The 22,417-nt window shown below is 40.9% G+C and overlaps 2 protein-coding genes across 6 annotated transcripts in view; one reads left to right on the top strand and one right to left on the bottom strand.

The window, feature by feature from the left end:
- Positions 1-1,121: 1,121 nt before the first annotated feature.
- pan3 (poly(A) specific ribonuclease subunit PAN3) lies at positions 1,122-15,727 on the top strand. Of its 2 annotated transcripts, XM_031850526.1 has the most exons (19): positions 1,122-2,007; positions 2,952-3,073; positions 3,362-3,431; positions 3,525-3,595; positions 3,767-3,911; positions 4,098-4,315; positions 4,500-4,562; positions 4,821-4,925; positions 5,026-5,083; positions 5,552-5,713; positions 6,055-6,171; positions 6,622-6,723; positions 8,019-8,184; positions 8,604-8,691; positions 8,837-8,976; positions 9,371-9,500; positions 12,051-12,115; positions 12,206-12,344; positions 13,204-15,727. In XM_031850526.1, the coding sequence occupies exons 1-19, from the start codon at positions 1,674-1,676 to the stop codon at positions 13,342-13,344; spliced, it is 2,436 nt and encodes an 811-aa protein (XP_031706386.1). In that variant the 5' UTR covers positions 1,122-1,673; the 3' UTR covers positions 13,345-15,727. The 2 variants fall into 2 exon arrangements, with proteins under 2 accessions (XP_031706386.1, XP_031706387.1); XM_031850527.1 differs by lacking the exon at positions 4,500-4,562 and having other exon boundaries at positions 1,637-2,007; positions 13,204-13,344.
- flt1 (fms related receptor tyrosine kinase 1) overlaps positions 15,627-22,417 on the bottom strand; it is a 31,824-nt gene continuing 25,033 nt past the window's right edge. For all 4 annotated transcript variants that reach the window (XM_031850519.1, XM_031850520.1, XM_031850521.1 and 1 more), the window contains 13 exons: positions 22,110-22,214; positions 21,898-22,011; positions 21,605-21,693; positions 21,077-21,161; positions 20,895-20,992; positions 20,678-20,800; positions 19,923-20,034; positions 19,613-19,712; positions 19,308-19,413; positions 19,101-19,198; positions 18,739-18,808; positions 18,479-18,570; positions 15,627-17,399 (listed from right to left, as the gene is read on the bottom strand). In XM_031850519.1, coding sequence (XP_031706379.1) covers positions 17,231-17,399; positions 18,479-18,570; positions 18,739-18,808; positions 19,101-19,198; positions 19,308-19,413; positions 19,613-19,712; positions 19,923-20,034; positions 20,678-20,800; positions 20,895-20,992; positions 21,077-21,161; positions 21,605-21,693; positions 21,898-22,011; positions 22,110-22,214 — 1,361 coding nt within the window. In that variant the 3' untranslated portion in view covers positions 15,627-17,230. The remainder of the gene's footprint in view (positions 17,400-18,478; positions 18,571-18,738; positions 18,809-19,100; positions 19,199-19,307; positions 19,414-19,612; positions 19,713-19,922; positions 20,035-20,677; positions 20,801-20,894; positions 20,993-21,076; positions 21,162-21,604; positions 21,694-21,897; positions 22,012-22,109; positions 22,215-22,417) is intronic.

Below are 22,417 nucleotides of genomic sequence, written 5' to 3'. Positions count from 1 at the left end.
TAATGTCTGAAACAATGTTTTAAACCTGAAAACTCATTCACTCATTAGGTTATTGCAGGAACACACACATTCTAGGGTTTAGATATTTGGTATTTCTTAATTCCAACACAGCAGCATGTTCCCTTTGTATGATGAACGATAAATAAAGTGTCATCCTCTCTACAAAAGTCACTTTTTATCTAAGGTTCCTCATACTGTTATTGAAGTACAGCTTAATGTCAACATTGAACGGAATGATTCACAATTTAACATTTGGTATTGAGGTAAACTTCTTCTCCAGCGATTTGATCTTCAAAAATGCAATATGAAAGATATTATCCTACCATCATATTTCAATATATTAAGCTAAAGAGTCGGAAAAATGTTTAAATTTATTTAATTTATAGCCTAAACATCCTTAAATCCTCTTTTTTTATTCACTCTGCCAACACTGCTCATAACTCAGCCCAATGAAAGGAAACTTGAAGAAGTCTGACTCACCCGCAATCATATTTCTTCTCTGCCTCCGCACTGATGCTGTCAGTGTCACATACTCAAAGTCATTACAGGCCAGAAAGCGAAACTTTGATGTAAAAAATACGTGGGTGAACCTTATAAACAGAGGAAGTATTGCACTGGAAACGATGACATTGTCAGCCACGCCTGCAACATGTGTGTAAAAAGAACCGTGTAAAAAGACCGAAGGATAATCAGAAATGTACAAGAACATTTAATTATAATGTCACAATGGAATATCATGGGTCAAAATACCATATACAATCATGTACATGTCGTTATAATGTCGTACTTAAAGTCATTTTAGACTTCTGGGAGAAAAATGATAAGAAAATAAACAATAGGACTGTATATATACTTTTGAGTAAATTATGCTTAATTTGTGATGAAACCAAGTGAGAGCAGACAAATTGAAACGAGATCTGGATTTTTAACATATTTATTTCTGATAAAATTGTCATGATTTTACATTTCTTACCGGAGATAATTTCACCTCTCAAATATTTAATTGATTTTTATTTGTAACAATAAACACTGCATTATTTATATTATTGTTTTGCACATCCGTTGGTTTTGTCCTGATGTTGTTTTTTTCATGCATCTGTTTTCTTCCGTGCAGAGAATATAAGATTATATAAATCCAGTTATTACATATGGAAATAACCTATTTTGACGGCTTAAACTAGGGCACTAAGGGGCATTGACGCTGCGAACTTGGCTCAAAAGACATTCACCCTTTCATCTGCTTTATTCGTTTGCATATACAATATCACTGTGCGGTAGATTCAATTTACGGCTCGCATTTGCAGCAGGTAAACTCTGCCAAACGCTGTACCCACAATGCAAAGCTATGCTAGCGAGTCCCTAGCAGAGCAGCCTGGCTGTGAGCAAAAAAAACAACAACAGGCTACTTTCCGAAGAAGGCAGCTGCATGGATAGCGACAACAACGACGACCAGGATTCCACGCATGCAAAGATATTTTCTTAAACCAAACTGCATCTTAGCCTTATAATGTGAGTACTGCAGGGTTTTGAGTGTTCTTCACCAGCCGAAGTGATATTAATCCGCTCCTTTAAGGGGAAACTGTTTGCAGGCTAGCTGGCTAGCTCGCTAGCTATCTGCGTCTCTCTATGTTTGAGTGTCTTCCGGCAGCAGCGGTGGCGGCAGCAGCGGTGCCATGAACAGTGGACTCCCAGCCTCAGCTGCTCCGCTTGGGGGTGCCGGAATACCCAATGTCAAGGTGAAGTTTTGCCGATATTACGCAAAAGACAAAACCTGTTTTTATGGAGAAGAGTGTCAGTTCCTGCACGAAGATCCGTCCATGGCAGGCTTACCGCTGCACGGTGGCGGTAGCCCCGTCCCGTTGTCGATGGCTGCAGGTGGCGGGACTCCCGCGGTGTATTCTCTAGGCGGCCCCGCGGCGGCCTGTCCGGGGACCAGTGTGTCCAAGAAAAGTGAAACATTGGCATTGGGTCCTGCAGGCGCATCTCTCGAGGGGCAGCTGTTAACAAGTGAGTAACAATTACAGCAAAGACGAGGCCTCACACGGGGTGACTGACTCTGACTTTACTTTTGGGCCTTGTTGGGCTTTGTTAAAATCTAGCTCGGGGATTCATTGAGGCCTCGTCACCCCAAAACAACGTGGGTTACATTCACCTGCCAAACATGATGCAAAACCTTCAGTGTGCAACTAGCACACATTGTGCTCGTTAGCGGTCTTGTGAATAACGTTTTTTCCGGTGGTAATGTTGTAAGTTATGATTTGTGACAACGTGTAATATTAGCCATGCTGTTGCAGCTCGCACGGAGGAGGCCTGTGTTTTTGTATGACAGCTGTGAGTGGGAAAAACTCCGGGACAGCTAGTGTAGCTATTAGCCAGCTAGCGTTAGCTTAACTAGCTTCAAATCGACCGCTTTAATAACTTTAATGCGTGTGGCTTTGCCTTCTAATAAGCTGTATCAATTGTAGTACTAGCGCCGTTAGTTTACGCCCTGTTAAATGTTTTAAGTGAACTGTATTGTTACTGATAAATGTAGTTTTAGTTTACTGTTTGCTAACATTAGCGTAGCCACGCTAGCTCTTCACGGGGCATTGATTTAGCATTGTGTTTCCCAACGTAAACAAAATCCACATGCAACTCAAAAGCTAATCACGTTCTCTTTAACCTGGAACCATTGAAACCAGTAACGCAATTTTTTTGGGGAAACGTGTATTAAATGATGCTCAGTTATATCGCCCTGTGGTAGACTCGAATTGTGGCTCACACTGTAATGTTAGTTGCAGAACTGTTTACATGCTTTTAAATTAGCTCTGTGTTTGTGGCTTAGCGAGCATGCAGTAGTACTGACATGCACGTGCATAATTAACTTTGTGGTTACATAATTATAACTCTTATAGTTATATTAATCCTTCTCTAATTAGTTTTTGCTAAACTTTGGTTTCTGTCATCCACAGTCCCAGGGATGGAAGGTGCCACCCTGAGTGATTCCAATCTCACCAACTCTTACTTCAGCAGCAGCTTTATTGGGGTCAATGGGTTTGGAAGCCCAGCAGAGACTAAATACTCAATGATGCAGGTAGAAAAAGGGAAGCTGTCGATTCAAGTCAGTGTGAACATACAGCGAGAAAATTCATGTCATTATGGTCACGTTGCTGTCGTAGGGCCTCGCGTAAACTGAGGCACTACAATAGTTGTTGAAATGTTTTGCTTGTATTTATTTATTATATAGTTAGTTTAAATGTTTTATTTGAATTCACACATTTTATCATAACACAATGATATTTGCTGCTAACTTTGTGATAAACAGTTATGAACATTAGAGTGTCTTCTGTAACATTTCTGATCTTGATGCTGTTCTCTTTAGCGAATGACTACCAGCAGCAGCTCTCCCAGCCTCAACGATGGTGCCAAGAACTTCAGCCACAGCACTCATGGTAAGACTCAGTGCTCAGCGGAGCAGTGTGCAGTACTCATCCATTGAATGTTGAACCACTGCTCAACTGTTGTACACTTTTTGGTCTCTACAGATCCAGTGAACTCCCCGACATCCTCACTGTTCAGTGATTTTGGTGCTCTTAGTATTTCCCAAAGGAGAAAGGTGAGCATACAAGCATCTTATCCAAATCAGTGAAGTGCTTTTTAAAGTTCATTACTGTTCTTTTTATATGAGCATGTAGTTGAGACTTAACTAGGATAAGTTTGCCATCCTTGTTTTTATTGCCTCCAACAGAAGTGGTAGATTTAATGTAAACTTTTCTTGTGCCACCAGACTCCTAACCCGGCAGCAAGTGAGTTCATCCCTAAGGGAGCTCCACATATGGCCACCATGGTTCAGTCCCCTGTCCAGGCCTTCCCCTCGCCTCTCTTCCCACATCCTGGCCTCAGCAGCTCTACAGCTGCTGCGCTGGCTCCTGGTGAGGGTTTTTGCAGCATCAATGACCGATTAAACCGCCTCATTATATCTGCTTTGCTACACTTTCTACATGACGCAGTTTTGGTTTCTTTCTTTAGCTCTGAATTTTTATAGTTGAGCAAGTTTGGGAATTCCCACATGTGCTACTGTTGAAACAAAAGCAGACTCTCTCTGTCTCCAATTGCAGGTATGTCTCTTTCTGCGGGATCTTCTCCTCTCCACTCCCCAAAAATTACACCGCACACCTCACCTGCTCCACGTCGGCGCAGTCACACCCCAAACCCTGCCAACTACATGGGGCCCACAACTGCAGCTGACCAGGGTGCTCACATGATCCAGAAAGAAACTGTAGGGGGGACCACCTACTTCTACACAGACAACACCCCGGCACCAATGGCTGGGATGGTATGTGCTGCACATAGTGTACTCCTCTGTATTTTAGTTAGGAAATACTAAAGCTGGGAATAGACTAGAATACTTTTGAATTCCTAACCAAACGCAAAGATGCAGATGACATTTGTAGAAATGGATTGTAAGCAAGGAAACTGCATTTAAATCTGTCTGCATTTAATCCATTATCGGATCTGAGGTTCTTTTGAGAAGCAAGAGCGTTGACCCGCAAATTCCTGCATACGACCCTACACTTCAGTCTGTGAGCTGCCCCCCCTTTTTTTTGTGCCGCCACTGCACATACTTAAAAACCACACTCATTGTGGTCAGTGTATAATTAGGCTTCAGATGACATTTTGTTGCCTTCTTAACACGTCATTAAAATCCTGATAAGTGTTTCGTTACTTCATATTCATTTGCGTAGCTCTGAACTAATGGTTAAAAAAAAATTACATATCTGATCACACTGGTTTTCATTTCTCAATAAATAGGAAGCTGTGTTTTTCTGGTTTCATCGCAGGTGTTTCCTACGTACCATATCTATCCCCCCACTGCGCCCCATGTGGCTTACATGCAGCCAAAAGCCAATGCCCCGTCCTTCTTCATGGCAGATGAACTCCGACAGGTATTTTCCACTTGCGCACCTCCCTTTTTCAGTAAATATTTCCCTCTTCTTCATCTCCAGAGGTAATGTCTGATGTGATGCCCTCTTATTTATCTTCCAGGAGTTGATAAACAGACATCTGATAACTATGGCCCAGATTGACCACTCAGAGAACACAGGTACATTGTTGTCACAACAAAGGGGTCGTTATTGATTCAATCACTTCTCTTGCAGAAATAATTTTTGCCATTCACAAAAAGTGTGCTTTGTATTGACAATTGTGATGCTATTGTTGGCTCACAAGTAAACAAACCTGCATTGCTTACTCAAACAAATGTGGAGTTGATTTCCTCATGCGAGTGTGGAAGCGTGTTGAAATGTGTTTTTGGTCTTTTGAGGTTTTTGCTTCATATTTTTTTTTTTTTTTTTTTTTTTTTTTTTTTTTGTCATTTGTCAGTCGTACAACAATGGGCGGAAATTGTGAAATTACCCTATGGTATAATCTAGTGCTGATTTAGTATTGGTCAAAACAAAAAATTCTACATTTTGGCTATGACCTAGAACTTGCTTCAAGTTGTTATGTGTTTTTGATTGCGCATGTTATTTATGTTTTTTTCTTCTTCTGAAACTACGTCTGTCTTTGGTAGATGTACCGTCTGAGGTGGACAGCTACCACAGCCTCTTCCCGCTCGAGGCCCTCCCCCCACCAAACCGCATGCAGAAGACCAGCAACTTCAGTTACATCACCTCCTGCTACAAGGCGGTCAACAGCAAGGATGACCTGCCTTACTGCCTGAGGAGGATACACGGTAATAAATATGTTGATGACAAATTGTCTTCCAAAGTACTACAACACATATGTCACACAACCAAAAATGCAATTTCAGGAAGTATGTAATGGTGTATTGACTTTTAATGTCTGAACAAATAAGAGCACTAATGAAGTTTGTTTTTATTTGTCATTTTGATTATGATGAGCAGTGCAGGACATGTGTGAGGATTCCTCTCGTACATTAGAATAAACATGAAATGCACGTGTTGTGGCTGTTATCCTATTCAAAGATGGCCCAGGGTGTTGTGATGGTGTAACATATATTTATATTTCTAATTGTCTATTTTCTGTGCCGTGTCTCTTTTAAAATGTAAACAGGTTTCCGCCTTGTTAACACCAAGTGTATGATGCTGGTGGACATGTGGAAGAAAATTCTGCACTCAAACTCTGTAACACTGAGGGAGGTCTTCACCACGAAGGCCTTTGGAGACCACTGTGAGTGTTTTGTGTATAACCATTTTTTATGTACAGGACTCTATTTTTGTGTCTTCTGGATATAGTAATGGTTTACATGACCCAGACCTACACGCTCCACAATTTTATTCCATTATATACAAAAAAGCTCAAATATACAGTGGGTTGGTATACTTGTTCTGCAGTGTTGCATTCAAACTCTATTTTATGGATATTTGTCATCAACGTTTTGCTTTCGTTGCCCTCAAAAGTTAGTAATAGTGAGGAAGAACCCGATTGGCTGATAGAGAGCTTGTGCTGTCAGCAGACGAGCTGGTCACTAGGATTACTCTGAGCAGCATGTATGGAAATGAATCAAAATATAATAAGTGGCCGTTTTCAATCGGTGAATCTGTAGAGCCGGACAAAGTGGCAATAATTAGCCTTTTAGCACTGTTTATTAACTTTCCCGTATGTCTCGGTTTGTCCTAGCGTTGGTGTTCTCCTATGACTTCCATGCGGGTGCAGAAACCATGTTCAGCAGACACTTCAATGACCCAGCAGCAGATTCGTACTTTACCAAGAGGAAGTGGGGTGAGTTGGTCTTCCCACCCTTCCACCTTCACAATGAAAATGAGCCAGCATCACCTCAGACGCCCATCTTCACCCCTCTGCTTCAAACATTTTTAGTTTGTTTACTTGGTCGCTAATGAGGTTATCAACTATGGTTTATTTGCGTGTGCGTTTTTTAAGGTTTGCTGTGCCTGCAGTTGTGCTCACATCCGGTGTTTGAGGGTTTAGTGGTATACACAAAACAACACGGTTTACTTAAAAATAAAGACACATCTCCCTTCAAGCCTAGAGGCCTTAATCTAATCTACTTGATGCTTCAAAGAAGATTCAAGTGTTTGGAGTTTGTGAAGTTTCCTAGTTTGACAGTTAGCATGTGTGTGTCTGTGCGATTGAGACATGGGGACTTGAAGGAAACTGTGGCTGAAACTGATCCTAGGGCAGGTGCTGTCAGGTCTACCTACAGGAGTGCAGACAGAGGAAGCAAAACCATTTAGATCCTGGTCTTTGTCTAATCTGTATCAAAACACTGATAACAAACTATAACCTATGAATTGTGTAGAATTGCACAGCGGGACATACTCAGAAATACCTCAAAGGAACTGCGTCATAAAGTGCAAATTCATTTCTTTCTTGAACAGCCTTATGGGAAACACATTTTGGCCGTCTCATTGTTGGTGTGAAATTATGGTTTGTTGTACAGTCCACACCTTTACACTCAACACACAATGCCAGAGTAACATTACCCAAATACCAACCTTATGGTTGTGGTAAGAGTTACAAAATATTATATGCAAGACACAGAACCGAAGGTAAACTTGATTTGTGGGAACAGTGAGTTGAAATTCCTCTTTTGTTTTGCTCATACTAGAGCTGAAGACCAATCGACAAAACATGAAAAGCCAATTATTTTGATAATTTTTTGTAATTCTTTAAGCAATAATGTCAAACAGCCCTGAGATCCAGATCTGCCATTGTGAGGATTTTAGTTTGATATAATTGTTAACTGAATATCTTTGGGTTTTGGACTGTTGTTCAGACAAAGTAAGCAATTAGAAGACGTCACCTTGGACGTTAAGAAATATATGTTGTTTATAATGTTGTAGAGATTAATCAGCAGATTAGGTTAGTTGTGATTTAGATTAGGAAAATTTGGTTAGATCAACGGAAAATGACGCGTCTTACTGACATCACAACTGCGGGTTTATCCTGCAGATATGAACTCCAAGGAAGTTGATGACAGTTTGAGGTTCACTTCATGAGTAATGTCTAACCCTGCAGGCTGCATTTGTGTGATAAAGCATGTCTCTTATGTGCAGGGCAACATGAACCTCCCCCGCCACGGCAGCATGCAGGTCTGCTCCCCGAGTCTCTGATCTGGGCCTACATTGTCCAGCTCAGCTCGGCCCTGCGCACCATCCACACCGCCGGCCTGGCCTGTCGTGTCATGGACCCCAGCAAGATTCTTATCACTGGCAAGACCAGGTACACGGCACACATCAATAGCTCATCATTCAGCATGGGTAGATGAATATGTCCATCTCCTCCTGGGAGAGCGACCCCTCCTCTGTTGCTCTCCCTAAGGTTTCTTCCTTTTTCCTGCACCGATGTGAGGGTCTCGGGACTGAGGATGTTGCATGTGTAAAGATTGTAAAGCCCCCTGAGGCAAATTTGCGATTTTGGGCTAAACAAAATTAATTGAATATAACTTATTAGAGCCTGCCTCTTATAGTCATCAATGTTGTACAGAGCAGCACGAATTTCAATGTTTACTGTAAATAGATTAAAAGCAGAAGTGTATTTTCAGTTGACGCTTCCCTTTTCACAACTTTGTGGTTGTGCACACTCAATACACTCAGACATGCACGTAAACGATTGATGATAATGTTCTCTTGTCTCTACAGGTTACGGGTGAACTGTGTTGGGGTGTTTGATGTCTTAACCTTTGACAGCAGTCAGACCAATCATCTTGCCCTAATGCCACAGTACCAGGTACTTTTTATGATGTCGTTTGTGGTCACTGACACATGAATATACATTAAAGAAGTGCTGTATCTCATCCACTTAATTTCAGCATGTGTAGGTAAGCACTTTTCAAAATGGGACTTTATCTGTGATGTGTGTTTTCGTTGTTTAGCAAGCAGACCTAGTGTCGCTGGGCAAGGTGGTGCTAGCGCTGGCATGTAACTCACTGGCTGGTATTCAAAGGGAGAACCTGCAGAAGGCCATGGAGCTGGTGTCCATCAACTACTCTTCAGACCTCAAGAACCTCATTCTGTAAGAAAGTTGTTATCCTTGAACCCTCAAAATAGAATTATAATCAAAGAATCCCAAAAATATATTGTTCAGGTGCAACAAATCCAGACTAGCCTATCAGACAAAGCTGGGATCTGGTTAGCCAGCGACCTTTGCTGCCATCGTATATGTTTGAGACGATTTTAGGTCTTAAAGTTAGGCTATAGTCAGCCTATTAACATGAGTCTGAAACGGGCCAATTAAAAGTGTGTCAAGTTTTAAGTGTTTACATTATCGCCTTTTGTACACGAGTAGAGCAGCAATTGAATACCCATAAAAAGGCTGCTTTAAGACTCGAGTGTTGTCCCTTAAATGTTCTCTCTGAGTCGGGTTTCCGCCCTTTCCAACTCTCCTGTAAACGGATGTCTTTGTGCAGGTATCTGCTGACTGAACAATCTCGCATGCGCAGCGTCAATGACATTATGCCGATGATTGGAGCTCGATTCTACACACAACTGGATGCATCGCAGATGAGGAACGATGTCATTGAGGAGGATCTGGCTAAGGTATGGATGGGAAGGGCGCTGCTTTTCTGTTAAATAACACAACGGGAGAGTTTGTGTCGCACAAGGCACGGAGCAGAAAGCCTGCATGAGTATGCATGCTTTGGTTGTGTTCTTGTCAGTGTGATATTCTTGGGTGGTGGCCGGAAATAGGCCATTGGTTTAGTGAGCTCGGAGGGAAGTTGTGTGCACACAGGAAGTTGTATGGTCTATCGTAGGCTCCGCAGTCTCGCTTTGAATTTAGTCTCCCCGTGTTAAGAGTGCGAATATGTGAACCAACCGACCCTCTTTTTCTCACTCAAGCCCCAACTTCCTTTTTACACCCTGACTCTGTTCACATCCACCCAACAATTTAGATATTCGTGTTGGTGTTTTTACGTCCTAACCTCAAAAGACTTCTGCCTTTTGTTCGATGTCCATCGGGTCTCACAAGGTGTCGGCAACAAAAGTTCAGAGAACAGCTGATGATTAGAACAAGACAAATACCAGTCTGCAGTAATACACGGGGCTAGAAAAATAGTTAATTTTCTGGCCAAACCTGCTTGTGATCTGCTGAGAGAGAGAGAGAGAGAGAGAGAGAGAGAGAGAGAGAGAGAGAGAGAGAGAGAGAGAGAGAGGTGTTCTGGTTTATCAGACCATCTCTGCGTAATGTGTGTCTGCACACATGGATCAGTAGCTGTGTTTTTATTTGCCCGGTGAGCCTTTTTGTTACAGAAAAACTTTTGAAACTCAAAAACATCATTTTTAAATACAAAAATCTGCACTAAGACCAAGAACAACACAAAGTTTTTGTTTCATCTCTTATCAATCCTGAGTGTAACTGGTCCGTACTATGGAGCAGGGTTTCAAGAATGCAACACCATTGTTGTGTCAAGCTGCTCACTGCTATTGTTTTCAGTTTTAGGTTTAAAGTGTGTGTGTGTGTGTGTGTGTATATGTGTATATATATGTTGTATGTTTTTCACTTTTGACTTCATTTAAACAAATAGATTTGAGCAAGAATACTATGTTCTGCACAGCATGCAAAGTTGTCGTCATTATGCACGTTCAAAAAAATACACATTATCCGAGATGCTTCTGAGCTGAACGGGATTCCTAAATTGAACGTCCGTGCTCTTCTTGAGCAGAAGAAGAGCACTAATCTGTTCCTGCTGTCTGTGTTTCTCGACATCAGTGCGATATCTGCAGACAGCTGGTAAGCTAGCGTTAGCGACCCAAGAGGTAGAAACAGACTTAAATAAATATAATCTGAACACTTTTCAGTCCAACTCTTGTCTTCGTGTGAAGAGATCCGATCAATGAGCAGAAACTTGAAGTCATGTTTTTGACCAGAGACCACTAATCTAACCATCAGCTACACTACCGTTTGACTGAAAATAATCATATTTGTGCATATTGTGATAACTCAATTTATCATGAACCCTACTCTAAAATGTAAAAACATGAAATAGATAAAGATGCAAGTCATTTCAAGTTGTTTGAGACAATGAGGAAGGGACTTAAGGTGCAGACGCTATCTGTCCTAAAAATCAAGATGATGTAACATTTTCATTTACTAATCCAATGTTGGCAAACTCTGTTTCCAAACAATAAGCAATTCAAGAGCAACTGGTGTTACGTGATCGGTTAATTGGCTTTCAATAATTTTCACTTTGCTCAACAGTGCAGAAAGAAATTGACAGGGTGAGACAGAGAGAGAGAGAGGAGGAGAGGCAGGAGTAAATTATATCTGCAGAGGTGAAAGGTGAGCTACAACTTGTTGACAATAATCTGATGTGGTGTCCCTTACCGCCAGTAATCCTCTGTGGGTGCTCATTTTAAAGTATTACAGCAGCTCGCCCACTTAACATTCAAATAACTCAGCTGACGTCTTCATTGGTCGACAGTTGGTTGAGATGGTGATTGCTGTCTTGGACTTTGTTTAAGTGACAATTAGAAGAAACTGCGCACAAGAATAGTTGCATTTAGAAGAAAATGCAGCTTCTTCTGGTTGACTTTTAGTAAGGAGGAAGTGTCTTCTGGAACTGGTTCCAGCACCATGTATGGACAGAAAGTCTAGCAACAGAGGTTTCAGTTTCTGACATAGTTCCCTGCAGGGATGGGTTGTCTTATTATTTTAAAGGTCCATTTTACGGAGCAATTCTTCCCTTATTACCATTAGAAAGGTTTGTTCATTCATTAACTCATAAATGGTGCAATGTGTAAAATCTGGCCAGACTTTTAGTTCTAGACATTCAAAAGTAGAACTAACATTATCGACAGAATATGAAGAGGTTAGAGTGTTGACGTTACGTCAGAGACGCCTATGTATTGTGTTGCGGAGATATCTACTGAAGTTAGCATGCTAACAGCTAGCCCCAACCCGTACCGTCTTGTGATACCACTTGTACCTCGACATGTGGTGGTGAGACACTGTGGCACCCTGGTAGGCGAATGGTTACACATGAGATATGTGTTTTAATAGATGTATTTTTCCCTCTTCTCCTGCCGACCTTCTCCTCCCGACTAACCCACCAAAACAAGTCGGGTAAATATTCATTTCTTTTTTTGCAGGAGGTGCAAAACGGCCGTCTCTTCCGCCTGTTGGCCAAACTGGGCACCATCAACGAGCGGCCAGAGTAAGTAACACTGGTGTAAAGATCCGCCTGCGTGTGTGATTTGTGATCGCGTTACTACTCTGTGACCTTGTGTTGTGTTGTGTGACTCAGGTTTCAGAAAGACCCGTCGTGGTCGGAGACGGGCGACCGCTACCTGTTGAAGCTTTTCCGGGATCACCTGTTCCACCAGGTGACGGAAGCTGGGACGCCCTGGATCGACCTCAGCCACATTGTCTCCTGCCTCAACAAAGTCAGGGAGCTTTCTTCTCTTCTCTTCTTTTTTTTTTTTTTTTTCTTTTAATGCAAACATTTGATCATTTTATCCATTTTAATGAACTGTTGTTGAATGTGTCACGCATCTAACACATGAACTGACTTAAAAGACGCATGCATGTGCCAATTGCAGAACTGAGAGTAAAAGTACGTCTATTATAGGCCTACCTCCATCAGTGACATTTGGTTAGCAGCTGCTGATAAGTAGGAGCAGCGGACATTTTAATCTCTCAGATCATTTGACTATTTTACAGCCCTAAAAAAATCTCCAAAGTAAGATCACCATCTTAACTTTGCTGTAGATTTATCAGAAGTCGTTCTATTTTATTTTCTTACTTCTGTTCCTCTTTAACTGTAGCGTGTTATAGTTGTGACCTTTTGTACTTCACAAGTCTTAACATAACTCTACACTCACTAATTAATCTATTATACTAATCTCACATTTATCAGACCATCGGGGTAAACAGTAGTTCAGCACGACAGCTTACTCTCCTCCACCCACTTGCTTAAAATTAGGGCTTCGACTAAACAAGTTTTTCTCATCGTTGATTAATCCGTTGAATATTTTTGATAGTTTATTATTTGGTGTAAGAATGTCAGATGATATATTTTTAAATGAGGTTACTATCACATAAAAAAAAGAGAATCCTAAAATCCTCTTGCGAGTAACTAAGAATTTTTGGCTGTTTTTTGCTTGAAAAATATCATTAATCGAATCTATCAAAATAGTTGCGGATGGATTTTTTTGCCTAATTCACTTATAGGTTGCAGCTTTACTTAAAATCCTTAAAAATGTTGAATCGATACCTAAATGTTCTTCTCCTGGGTTGACACAGCTGGATGCTGGCGTTCCTGAGAAGATCAGCCTGGTGTCGCGGGATGAGAAGAGCGTCCTGGTCGTGACCTACTCGGACCTGAAGCGTTGCTTCGACAGTACCTTCCAGGAGCTGCAGGCCGCAGCCTCCGGCTCTCTGTAGCGCCCTCTTCGGGCCCGGGATGGGACTGCCTGTACCTGGAGCACACTATTGCACTACAGCGGAGCACCAGTCTCATGGAGATGACATCAGCATGGCGAAGGCAGCGGGGCGGGGCTTCGTGAACCTCAGTCACATACACTGACTATGTCCACCAGGAAGGCTTTTTCTAAAGTGTATTTTTTTTTAGTTTTCCTAAACCCCGCAGCTGAAAATTGTTAAATTAACAGGAAAAACAAACATAAAAGGACAAATACGGAAACTGTGACGAACGAGTACGATGACATTTTTTTAGATTTGGGGAACAAACAAGAAACAAACCATGAGGTTTTGAACTTTTATTGTTTTGTTTCTACATTTGGGGTTTATTTTTTCTGAGGAGGATGCACTAAGATTTTAATTTTTTTGTTACTTTTTTGTTATTTTTATCAATATGTGTGAGTGGCCTACAGGGTGCACAGAGAGCTAAAGTCACACACGGACATAAACACCAGAGCAGGTCAAACAAAAGAGCAACAAAAAAAAATGAAATCCAGCTTTCTATTGACTGCGCCTCTCTTCCGGCTGGAGACCACACCCCCTTCATTGTTGACGCACTGGGAGACGGGACACGCACCACTCGAGGCTTTCATGAGAGCGGGACCTGTTTCGTGAGATGGGCCAGCCCACCTTTGCCTTGGCTGTTGGTTTCCCCTCAGAAAGGACAAACCACTTAGGCGGGTGGGAAGGGTTCCCAAAACTGGAGAAATAAATGGATTTTGGACATTTTAGTTCAGGAGAATGTGGAACATCAGGCTCGTGGGGGGGTGGCCTACCATGGACTGAGATTTAGGTGTTTTTTTTTTTTGGTTAGCACTGAGGAAGGGGTGTCTTCTCCTGATGCTGTTTACCAAGTGTTTGTTATATGCGCAGCAACCACCTTTGGTTAATGGACGCTTTCGTGACATGAACTGCTCAAAGATGGCTCATTTTGGTTTGGCTGTCTAGCACCTGGTTGTAGCCCGAGGGTGGGGCTTCTGTTGAGGTGGAGCCACAGCTGCCTCTTCGTGGAATGTCCTTATTTTGTCCCCCGCCCGTCCTCCTGCCTCCAACGTCCCCTTTCTGTCCCTCTCTGTCTCAGTCCTCTTATTTCTGCTTTTATCCCCATCTTCACCTCCCAACAGGGGGTCTAGGCCACTTGAGGAAAAAAGTGACACTTTTTGTGAGCTTTTCTCGAGCTGTTTTTCTCTTTGCTTGGATATTGTGCAGGAATGCATGATGGGAACTGGGAGGGCAATTTATTTTTGCCTCAATTCAACTTTATTATTATGTGGACCAATTCCAGGAGGGGTTTAGGGAAAGGGGAAGGGATGGAGGACAAAGGAGAGAACAGGGCAACAGCAGTTTTATTTGGTTTTTAAATATCATGAAATACAAACATGGCGGAGACAAAACAGTGGTGCTCTCTGCTGCACTCACTTGGGTGGCTTGGATTTCTCTCAGGATGACGAACAGCTGGAGGGGCCCAATGATTGAATGTGTTTGGCTGTCATTGGTCACCCCCTGTCCAGTCAGATAGATGAGCTACAGTGGAGTGGGTGGGATGTCTTCAGGTGGAGGTTTTAGGAAGTGAGTGGCGCTGTGGAGGTCACGGTGTGTGAGGGATATCATGTTGCCCTTAAGTACGGTTCATATTCCGTTGATGATTTGAATCTCTTTGAATCAAATTAACTTGTATTAATTTGGTGCAAACCGGCTCTGCTCTGGTAAAGAGATCAATCCAAGCTCTGTATAATTACTGTTCTTGATTCCTCTGCCTTATTCTAGTTCTCGGTAGCTTTTGACGAGTGCGCACAAGCAAAAGACTGTCGAAAAAACAGGGTCTCGTGTATGATACGCAGTGTCGTATTAGAGACAAATCAAGGTTAAAGGCGTAAACAACAACACAATGTCTTGGCTTTTACGTAAACTTTTCAAAGTTTTCATGGAAGTGGATGATCTGTACTTGGGGGTAACAAACCTGCAGAGAGCTGGCTGTGTTAGATCATGTACTACTTCCTCTGTTTTAGTGAAATGAACAGGCAACAACATATTTGGTGAATGTGGTGCTTTAGAAAATGCTGAAAACACACACAGAGATGCACACACATGCTCCCCAACTCGGTCCACACAGTGTCAGTTCTCATATCACTATCTTCCTCATCATAACAAACACACACACACACACACACACACACACACACACACACACACACACACTCCGGTTGATATTAGTGATGACCTTCTCCACATCAACACACCTACAATCACCATCTTAGTATGTTTTATGCCCCTCTTGTGTTCATTGTCTCAAATTTTGCAATATTTGTGTGTACAGCAGTATTTTAATAAAGAATACCAAAACTGATACATGCATGATATCGTCTTGTTTTGCAATTGGGTACATTGCAGCTTTTAACCTATACATGAAATATTTCAAAACGTGTTTATAAAAATGTAAAAACAACATATGAGGTGGATTTTTAAAAAATGGGTTATAATTGTACGCTTCAATGATTGATTATCTTTAAAACTGAAAATACCAGCAAGGCAAGTTTATTTGTAGAGCACATTTCAACAAGGTAATTCAAAGTGCTTCACATAAAACCATTAAAAGCATCAAAAAAGCCGGTAAGTTACACAAGTGGATAAGATGCAGATATTATAGAGATGTATCACTTGATTCTATGTTTTGTAGGGTTGCAAACTAAAAATAGTTTTAACGATAAATCTGCTGCGATCGTTTGGTCTATATTTCAGTAGAAAAAGGGTTAACAATCTTCAAACGTCTTGTTTCGTCTGTCCAAAACAGTCCAAAACCCATAAATAAGTAAGTCACTGGACGAGCAAATCCTCACAGTTGAGAAGCTGGAACTAGGGAATGTTTGGTCTTTTTGCTTGAAAAATAACTTCAAAATAGTTGCCTAATAATTTTCTCTTGATCAACTAATCATTTCAGCCCTAATCAACACCATTGCTCATGCATTCAGTGTTTTTTGTAAATAGAAATATATATTAAAAAACAGCATACACGGATTTGACTTGATTCCATATCTAAGAATACTTTAGTATAGAATTAAATATACACTCAGTTGCCAGTTTATTAGGTATGTAACTCAGTCTAATATAGCAGCCCATACAATCAATGTTTTGTTGATTTTGCAGACTGTAGTTTGTCTTACTGAGTGGTGTTTCACATATTTTGTCCATCCCCATTGATACTATTGGGGTAGTTAAACTGAACATTATAACCTTCGTGAAAATAAACTTATGGCAACTGAGTGTTTATCAACCTTCACAGTAAGATACAGACTAATCAATGAAATGATTGCAGCATTACAATAAATACAGATAGATACATCCTGTCTAAAACATACTATAATTCAGTGGATAATAACTTTTTTTTCCAACATATAACAGCTGTGTAGGAGGAACCATTATTTTATACAGCAGTGTTCCTCTTAACAAAGCTCAGCACATGAGGTACCAATACAATAAGCTCTAATAGTTGTAGGTCAGTAAATACATTCTGCATAACTGCATAAGTACAACCAGGTAATACTTAGCTGCTCTGGGAAGGGGTTATGTGTGGTATTGCAAGACATTACTTGGTAATACTGTAGAGGCTTTGTTGTACAACATCGTAGTATTTTGTGAACTTAAGAAAAGCAAAGTAGTGTTTTGTGTTAAATCTAGAGAAATTGTCTTTTAAGTTGGGTTGAAGGAGGAAATAGAGGGCCGATGAATACATGCAGATATAATGAGGTAGAGGATGCTAACAGCAAAGTTCAAAAGCAGAATAAGTTCTAGTTGACTAAAGATTGTGAGCAGGAAAAAGTATACCCTGTATAAAGTTGTCCAAGAACAGATGCTACAGGGAAGGGTAGAGAAAAGCAGAGTTGTAGTCCGGAGGAGGAGAGGAACCCTCGTCAGACTCCCAATCACACGGCAAGATGGAGGGGTTGTTGTCCCAGAGACCTGTGATGTTATTGCACAGGAAAGGCACCTGTTGGTCCCGGCACTTAGTGAAGGCAAAGAACCTTAAAAACATACAGATTTAGAGTTATAACCTTGTTTATAGTGCATTAAGATAAAATACCTCATTCATACATTGATTGGTTCTTGAATTATTTGTCCGTAAGACATATTTTCCTGAACAATTGAAGACCTTTTTAAAATCCTCATCACCACTGTGAATTCTAACCGGTTACATTAGCTTATATTTACTATAAATTGATGTAAGACAGCATAACTAAACCTGGTAAAAGTATGTCATTAAAATTAAATAAAAAGTCAGCATAATATACTATAATAACAGTCAAAGAAGGTCATAGTATAGTAAGCCATAAAAGTGCATGAATGTCATATGTCATAAAATTGCCAAAATATTAAAATGTTACTAAAGATGTCATAGTGTAGCATGTCATAAAAATTGTAATTGTATAATATTTTATAAAAATTCTCACAGTAATTGTATCACAAAAAAGCATCATAGTGTAGTATGCCATACAAATGTTTAAAAAATATATTTTTTATGTCACAAAAAATGTCATCATGTCTCCAGAAAAATATATGGCATAAAAATGCCAGTATAGCATGTTAAAAAAAAGTTATAAAAAAGTCATAGTATAGCATGTTGAAAATAGCCTTTGAATGATTGATACATATGTCCCATATGGTATAGCAGTAAGGATTCGTGGGTTTCACCCAGGCGATCAGGGTTCGACTCCCGGTGTGGGAATTTGATTTTAAGAAGATAATACAGAAAACAAATCAAAAAGGTATAGTATGTGGTAAACATTCATAGTTTAGTATGTCTGAAAAAGTGAAAACAATTTAATTATATAGTATGTCGAAAAATGAGCCTTTGTTATGTCATAACTTTTTTTGTAATTTTTGAGACCCCACAGACACCCTTTTTTAAAAAGTCGTATTTAGCGTGCACGAATAAATATGTCTACACTGTGTCTTTCTGAGACATCTCTCAAGTATTGTTTATATTTAACAAAAAAATATATGTATGCATCATCACTGTGTTTTCTGCTGTGCGATGATTGCCAGATGACAGGATGTCTTGGTAGGAGGCAAGTCAAGAGTTCAGAGATCACATAAAGGTCACCTGCTGAGTTTCCTGATCTTGGTGCCATTATTCCACGTCAGACGCTTCATTTCCTCGGATGGTAAGACCATGCCGCTGTCACTCTGCTCATCCTAAAGCAGAGAAGATGCAAACATGCAGCTTATTGGGCGTTCTGTTTTTATCTTTTTTCACGTTTTCATTGAAAATAATCAATTCTGACTGAGTGAGGTTCCATTTTTGTCCCATCCCACCTATGTGTGTGTGTGCATGCAATCAGAAGTGTGAAGGTGTTTTCTTACATCAGGGCTGTCTGGCTCTTTGCAGGGCAGTTCCTCAAACGTCTGAAGTGTCGCCATGCCCCTCATGTAACTGGATAGGTTGGATTCAGATTCAAAACATTGAAATCTGGAAATTTCTCTACTTTCTCAACCTGCTTCCTGTTGTTTCTGAATGCAGTTTCAGTTATCGCACACGGCTCTTATTACTTTCACATTCGCACCTGTCATTTTCTCCCCTTTCTTGCATTTATTTTACTACAGCTCTTCTCTACCGTACTTGATTATACATACATATAACATCTTAAGTAAAGGTGCACTGGCACAGACCTATGCTGTATATTAAATTGCATGATGTTTTTATTATATTTATTACGTTTCTTTACCTCAGGTTTGTGACTGCAAGCACGTTTTCTTTGAAGGTCTCACTGCGATCAGTGTCTCCAGTTATGAAAGATCCCAGAGGAATATAATCCTTACCATCCTGTTAAAGACAGGTAACAAAGCTGGATATTTGTAAGACATTTTTGTACTTATGCATATGTTAAGAAACATTTTGCACAACATTTTGAAACATTCATAAGAAGTCCGACCTGCTGAACCCTTGCTTGCAGCAGGTCTCCCAGTGTCTCCACCAGGTTAGTGAAGGTGGGTCGATCTGAGGAACTGGCCTCCCAGCATGCCAGCATCGTGCTGTAACTGTGTACACAAACATACAGGTGTAGTGTTTCATTTTCAATCAAAGCACTAACAGTATCACTCCCTGGGTCACATCAGGAACATACAGGTTTAAATTCCACCCCCTGTTTACTACTTCCCTACTTGTTAGACCTAGATTAACTCTTTTCCTGTCTCCCCTAATTTCAGAGGTAACAGTGTTGAAAACGTATCCACCCACATCTCAGGTGTGCTGTATTCAGGAGCTCGCATCCTTGTTCCTCCCTTCAGTCTGTGGCAGAACTCCTCATCTATGTGAAGACCAGGGTATGGAGAAGCTCCTGTTGGACACACACACATACACACACAAAGACACACACACACGTACGCATATCGATACATCAATATTTGAACACATCCATCCAAAATGGAAGATCATAAGTTATCAGATCATAGTATGTCTTACAGGGCTTTTGTATGCAATGTCTTTCTGTTATTTTGTCCACCACCTGTGTGTGTTCAGAACAAAACCGTGGTGAGAGGGCTCTTACCCAAAGAGAAGATCTCCCACAGTAGAATGCCGTAGGACCACACGTCACTCTGCGTGGTGAACACCTTGTCAAAGATGGCCTCTGGAGACATCCACTTCAGAGGGAGGCGGGCCTGTCAGCCAATCAGACGACAGGAGCAGAGTTACCAAAGACCACTCATGGGGAAACATTTAAAGTTTGGCTGGTTGAAAAGCCGTTGGCCACAGATCCTTTTGAGGAAAAGTGTTACGTTATGCTCAATATTTCCAAAACAGAAGCAACAAGTTAATTGTGGGAACAGCAGTTAATGCATACTCCTCCAAGTTGTATTAAAACTTGCAATGTGGTTTAATGTATCAGTTATGGCCACTTAATAACATTACGTATAGTTGTCCTGTTTCAACCCCATGAACAAACAAACATTTTGTCATTTACAAAAATAACTTTAAAAACATAAAACAGCCCTTTTGCCTGTGGTGAGTATCTTTTAAGAAAGAGGCTGCAAAAGCAGTTTATTTTGTAAATGTACACATAAAATGCAGGAAAAAAATACCCTATTTACCGTTATTTTAAGGACTAATGTGACTTATTTCTAAAATTTACTGATCGAATCCTAAAATATGAAATACTATAAAGAAACTTAAAATGTTGAAATACAACATTTTGCTTTCAGTGGTGAGGTTTCTAAGGATGTCATCAGTCAATTTGTAGATAAATTGTTAATGAAAGACTTTTAGACCGTGGATTTTGGAACCACGTTGCTCACGTGTACTCACATCTCCCTTGCGGACGTAGTCGGGATCTTTGTAGATGTCTCTGGCCAGGCCGAAGTCACAGATCTTCACCACTTTATTGTCGGAAAGCAAAATGTTCCTGGCTGCCAGGTCTCGGTGAATACACTGGTTGCAGAAGCAAGGAGAACACAAATAATTACACACATGAAATACACAAGTGCACCTGCATCCACACACACAAACACATCAAGTATCAGACCTTGCGAGAGGCCAGAAACTCCATTCCTCGCGCCACCTGGAAGCTGAAAGAGATGAGATCCTCCAGGAATAAAGGAGGGTTGGAGGCAGATTTGGGATCTAAAGGAAGAAAGAGAGGGGACATATTAAAGCAACTTGATTATGCACAAACATAAGAAAATATTTACTATGCTCATGGCTTACTGAGGTGATTTTCTTTCTTATCTCTCTCGTCAAACTCAGACATGCTGGCGACACAACCTGGCCCTCCATCCTTTCCTCTGGCAGGCTGAGATGGGGAGAAATCAGTTAGATGTTTTCAATTATTGTATGAAAATAGAAATTGTGTTTATGTGACATTTGTTAAGTGGTTTTGGTCAATTTGTTGAGAGAACTTCCTAAACATGTTTTGCTTTGTGAAAATGACCTTAAAGGCTGCGTGTTTGTATAGCTATGTCTAAACCTGTGAAGAAATCAAGGAAGTAGCCTTCCTGCTTGACAACTGATAAAATATTTGAGCGTCAAACCGATTGCAGAAGTGAGTTTTTGAGTGTATGATTTTGTAATTGTGTGCAGCAAAAAAGGGGCGAATTTGTTGCTTTATTTCTCAACTGCAAGGAGAAGTGTGGGGCACACAGGGATGTGTGAACTCTGTCTGCACGCCATGGGCATCCTGTCTTGTGTGAAATATGGCTATGATGATACCATCTTTAATTGCGTTTGTAGACGCACCGTCTTGTGCACAAACACATCTCTCTTTCCCTTCAGGAAGGTAGAAAGATTTCCATAGCGACAGTATTCCACAATGACCATCAGTGGCCCTGCAAACACAGAGAAACACACACACACACACACACACACACACACACACACACACACACACATATTATAGTTATGACAAGTGTGAGGTCACAAAAACACACATAAATACTCATGGCTCATACACCTAAATATGCATGAAAATGAACTTGTGCATGTATATATATATGCATATTAAGAGCACACATGCAAGGAAACACGCACACCTCCCAGTTTGGTGCAGGCTCCCAATAGGTTCACTACATTCAGATGATGTCCAATGTAGTTGAGGATCTTCAGTTCAGTCATCAGAGCTTTGTGTTCGCTGGCTGTAGCTCCCTCTGGTGGACAAAAGGCAGAAACGAGTGGAATAAATGTTTTTTTTGCACAGAATTTGTGATTTAATTTTCTCAGAATACCATGGGACCCAATCTGGTACCTTTGAGCATCTTAACAGCCACAGTGCTGCAGCTGGTGGCGTTGTCTATACCAAACGCAGCTGCCTGTATCACCTTACCAAAGGCTCCACGGCCCAGAGGTTTCCCTGTGAGAGAGAGAGAAAGAATGTGAGTGAGGCTGATGGGGGGGAAAGGGAGGTGTGTTTTTTTGTCTAATTGAGCCACTTTATTAATTACTATTATTATCCACCCTGGACGTGAGATACTGATAAGAGAATACCCCATCAACAGTCCATCTAACTGAATCCCACCCTAGTGGACTGATTAGTTCCAGTCTACACAGTTTACA

The sequence above is a fragment of the Anarrhichthys ocellatus genome, unplaced genomic scaffold, assembly GCF_004355925.1.
Source record: "Anarrhichthys ocellatus isolate YVR2014 unplaced genomic scaffold, GSC_Weel_1.0 scaffold10, whole genome shotgun sequence".
NCBI lineage: Eukaryota > Metazoa > Chordata > Actinopteri > Perciformes > Anarhichadidae > Anarrhichthys > Anarrhichthys ocellatus.
The sequence above is the reverse complement of the archived record's forward strand: the minus strand, read 5'-3'. Positions and strand labels throughout refer to the sequence as shown.

Excerpts from the sequence above, each read along its gene's own strand:
- pan3 (XM_031850526.1), top strand. The coding sequence starts at position 1,674 with ATGAACAGTGGACTCCCAGCCTCAGCTGCTCCGCTTGGGGGTGCCGGA. Across the intron at positions 4,316-4,499 it reads CGGCACCAATGGCTGGGATG|GTTCTTTTGAGAAGCAAGAG; the intron begins GTATGTGCTGCA and ends ATCGGATCTGAG. Across the intron at positions 8,977-9,370 it reads GACCTCAAGAACCTCATTCT|GTATCTGCTGACTGAACAAT; the intron begins GTAAGAAAGTTG and ends GTCTTTGTGCAG.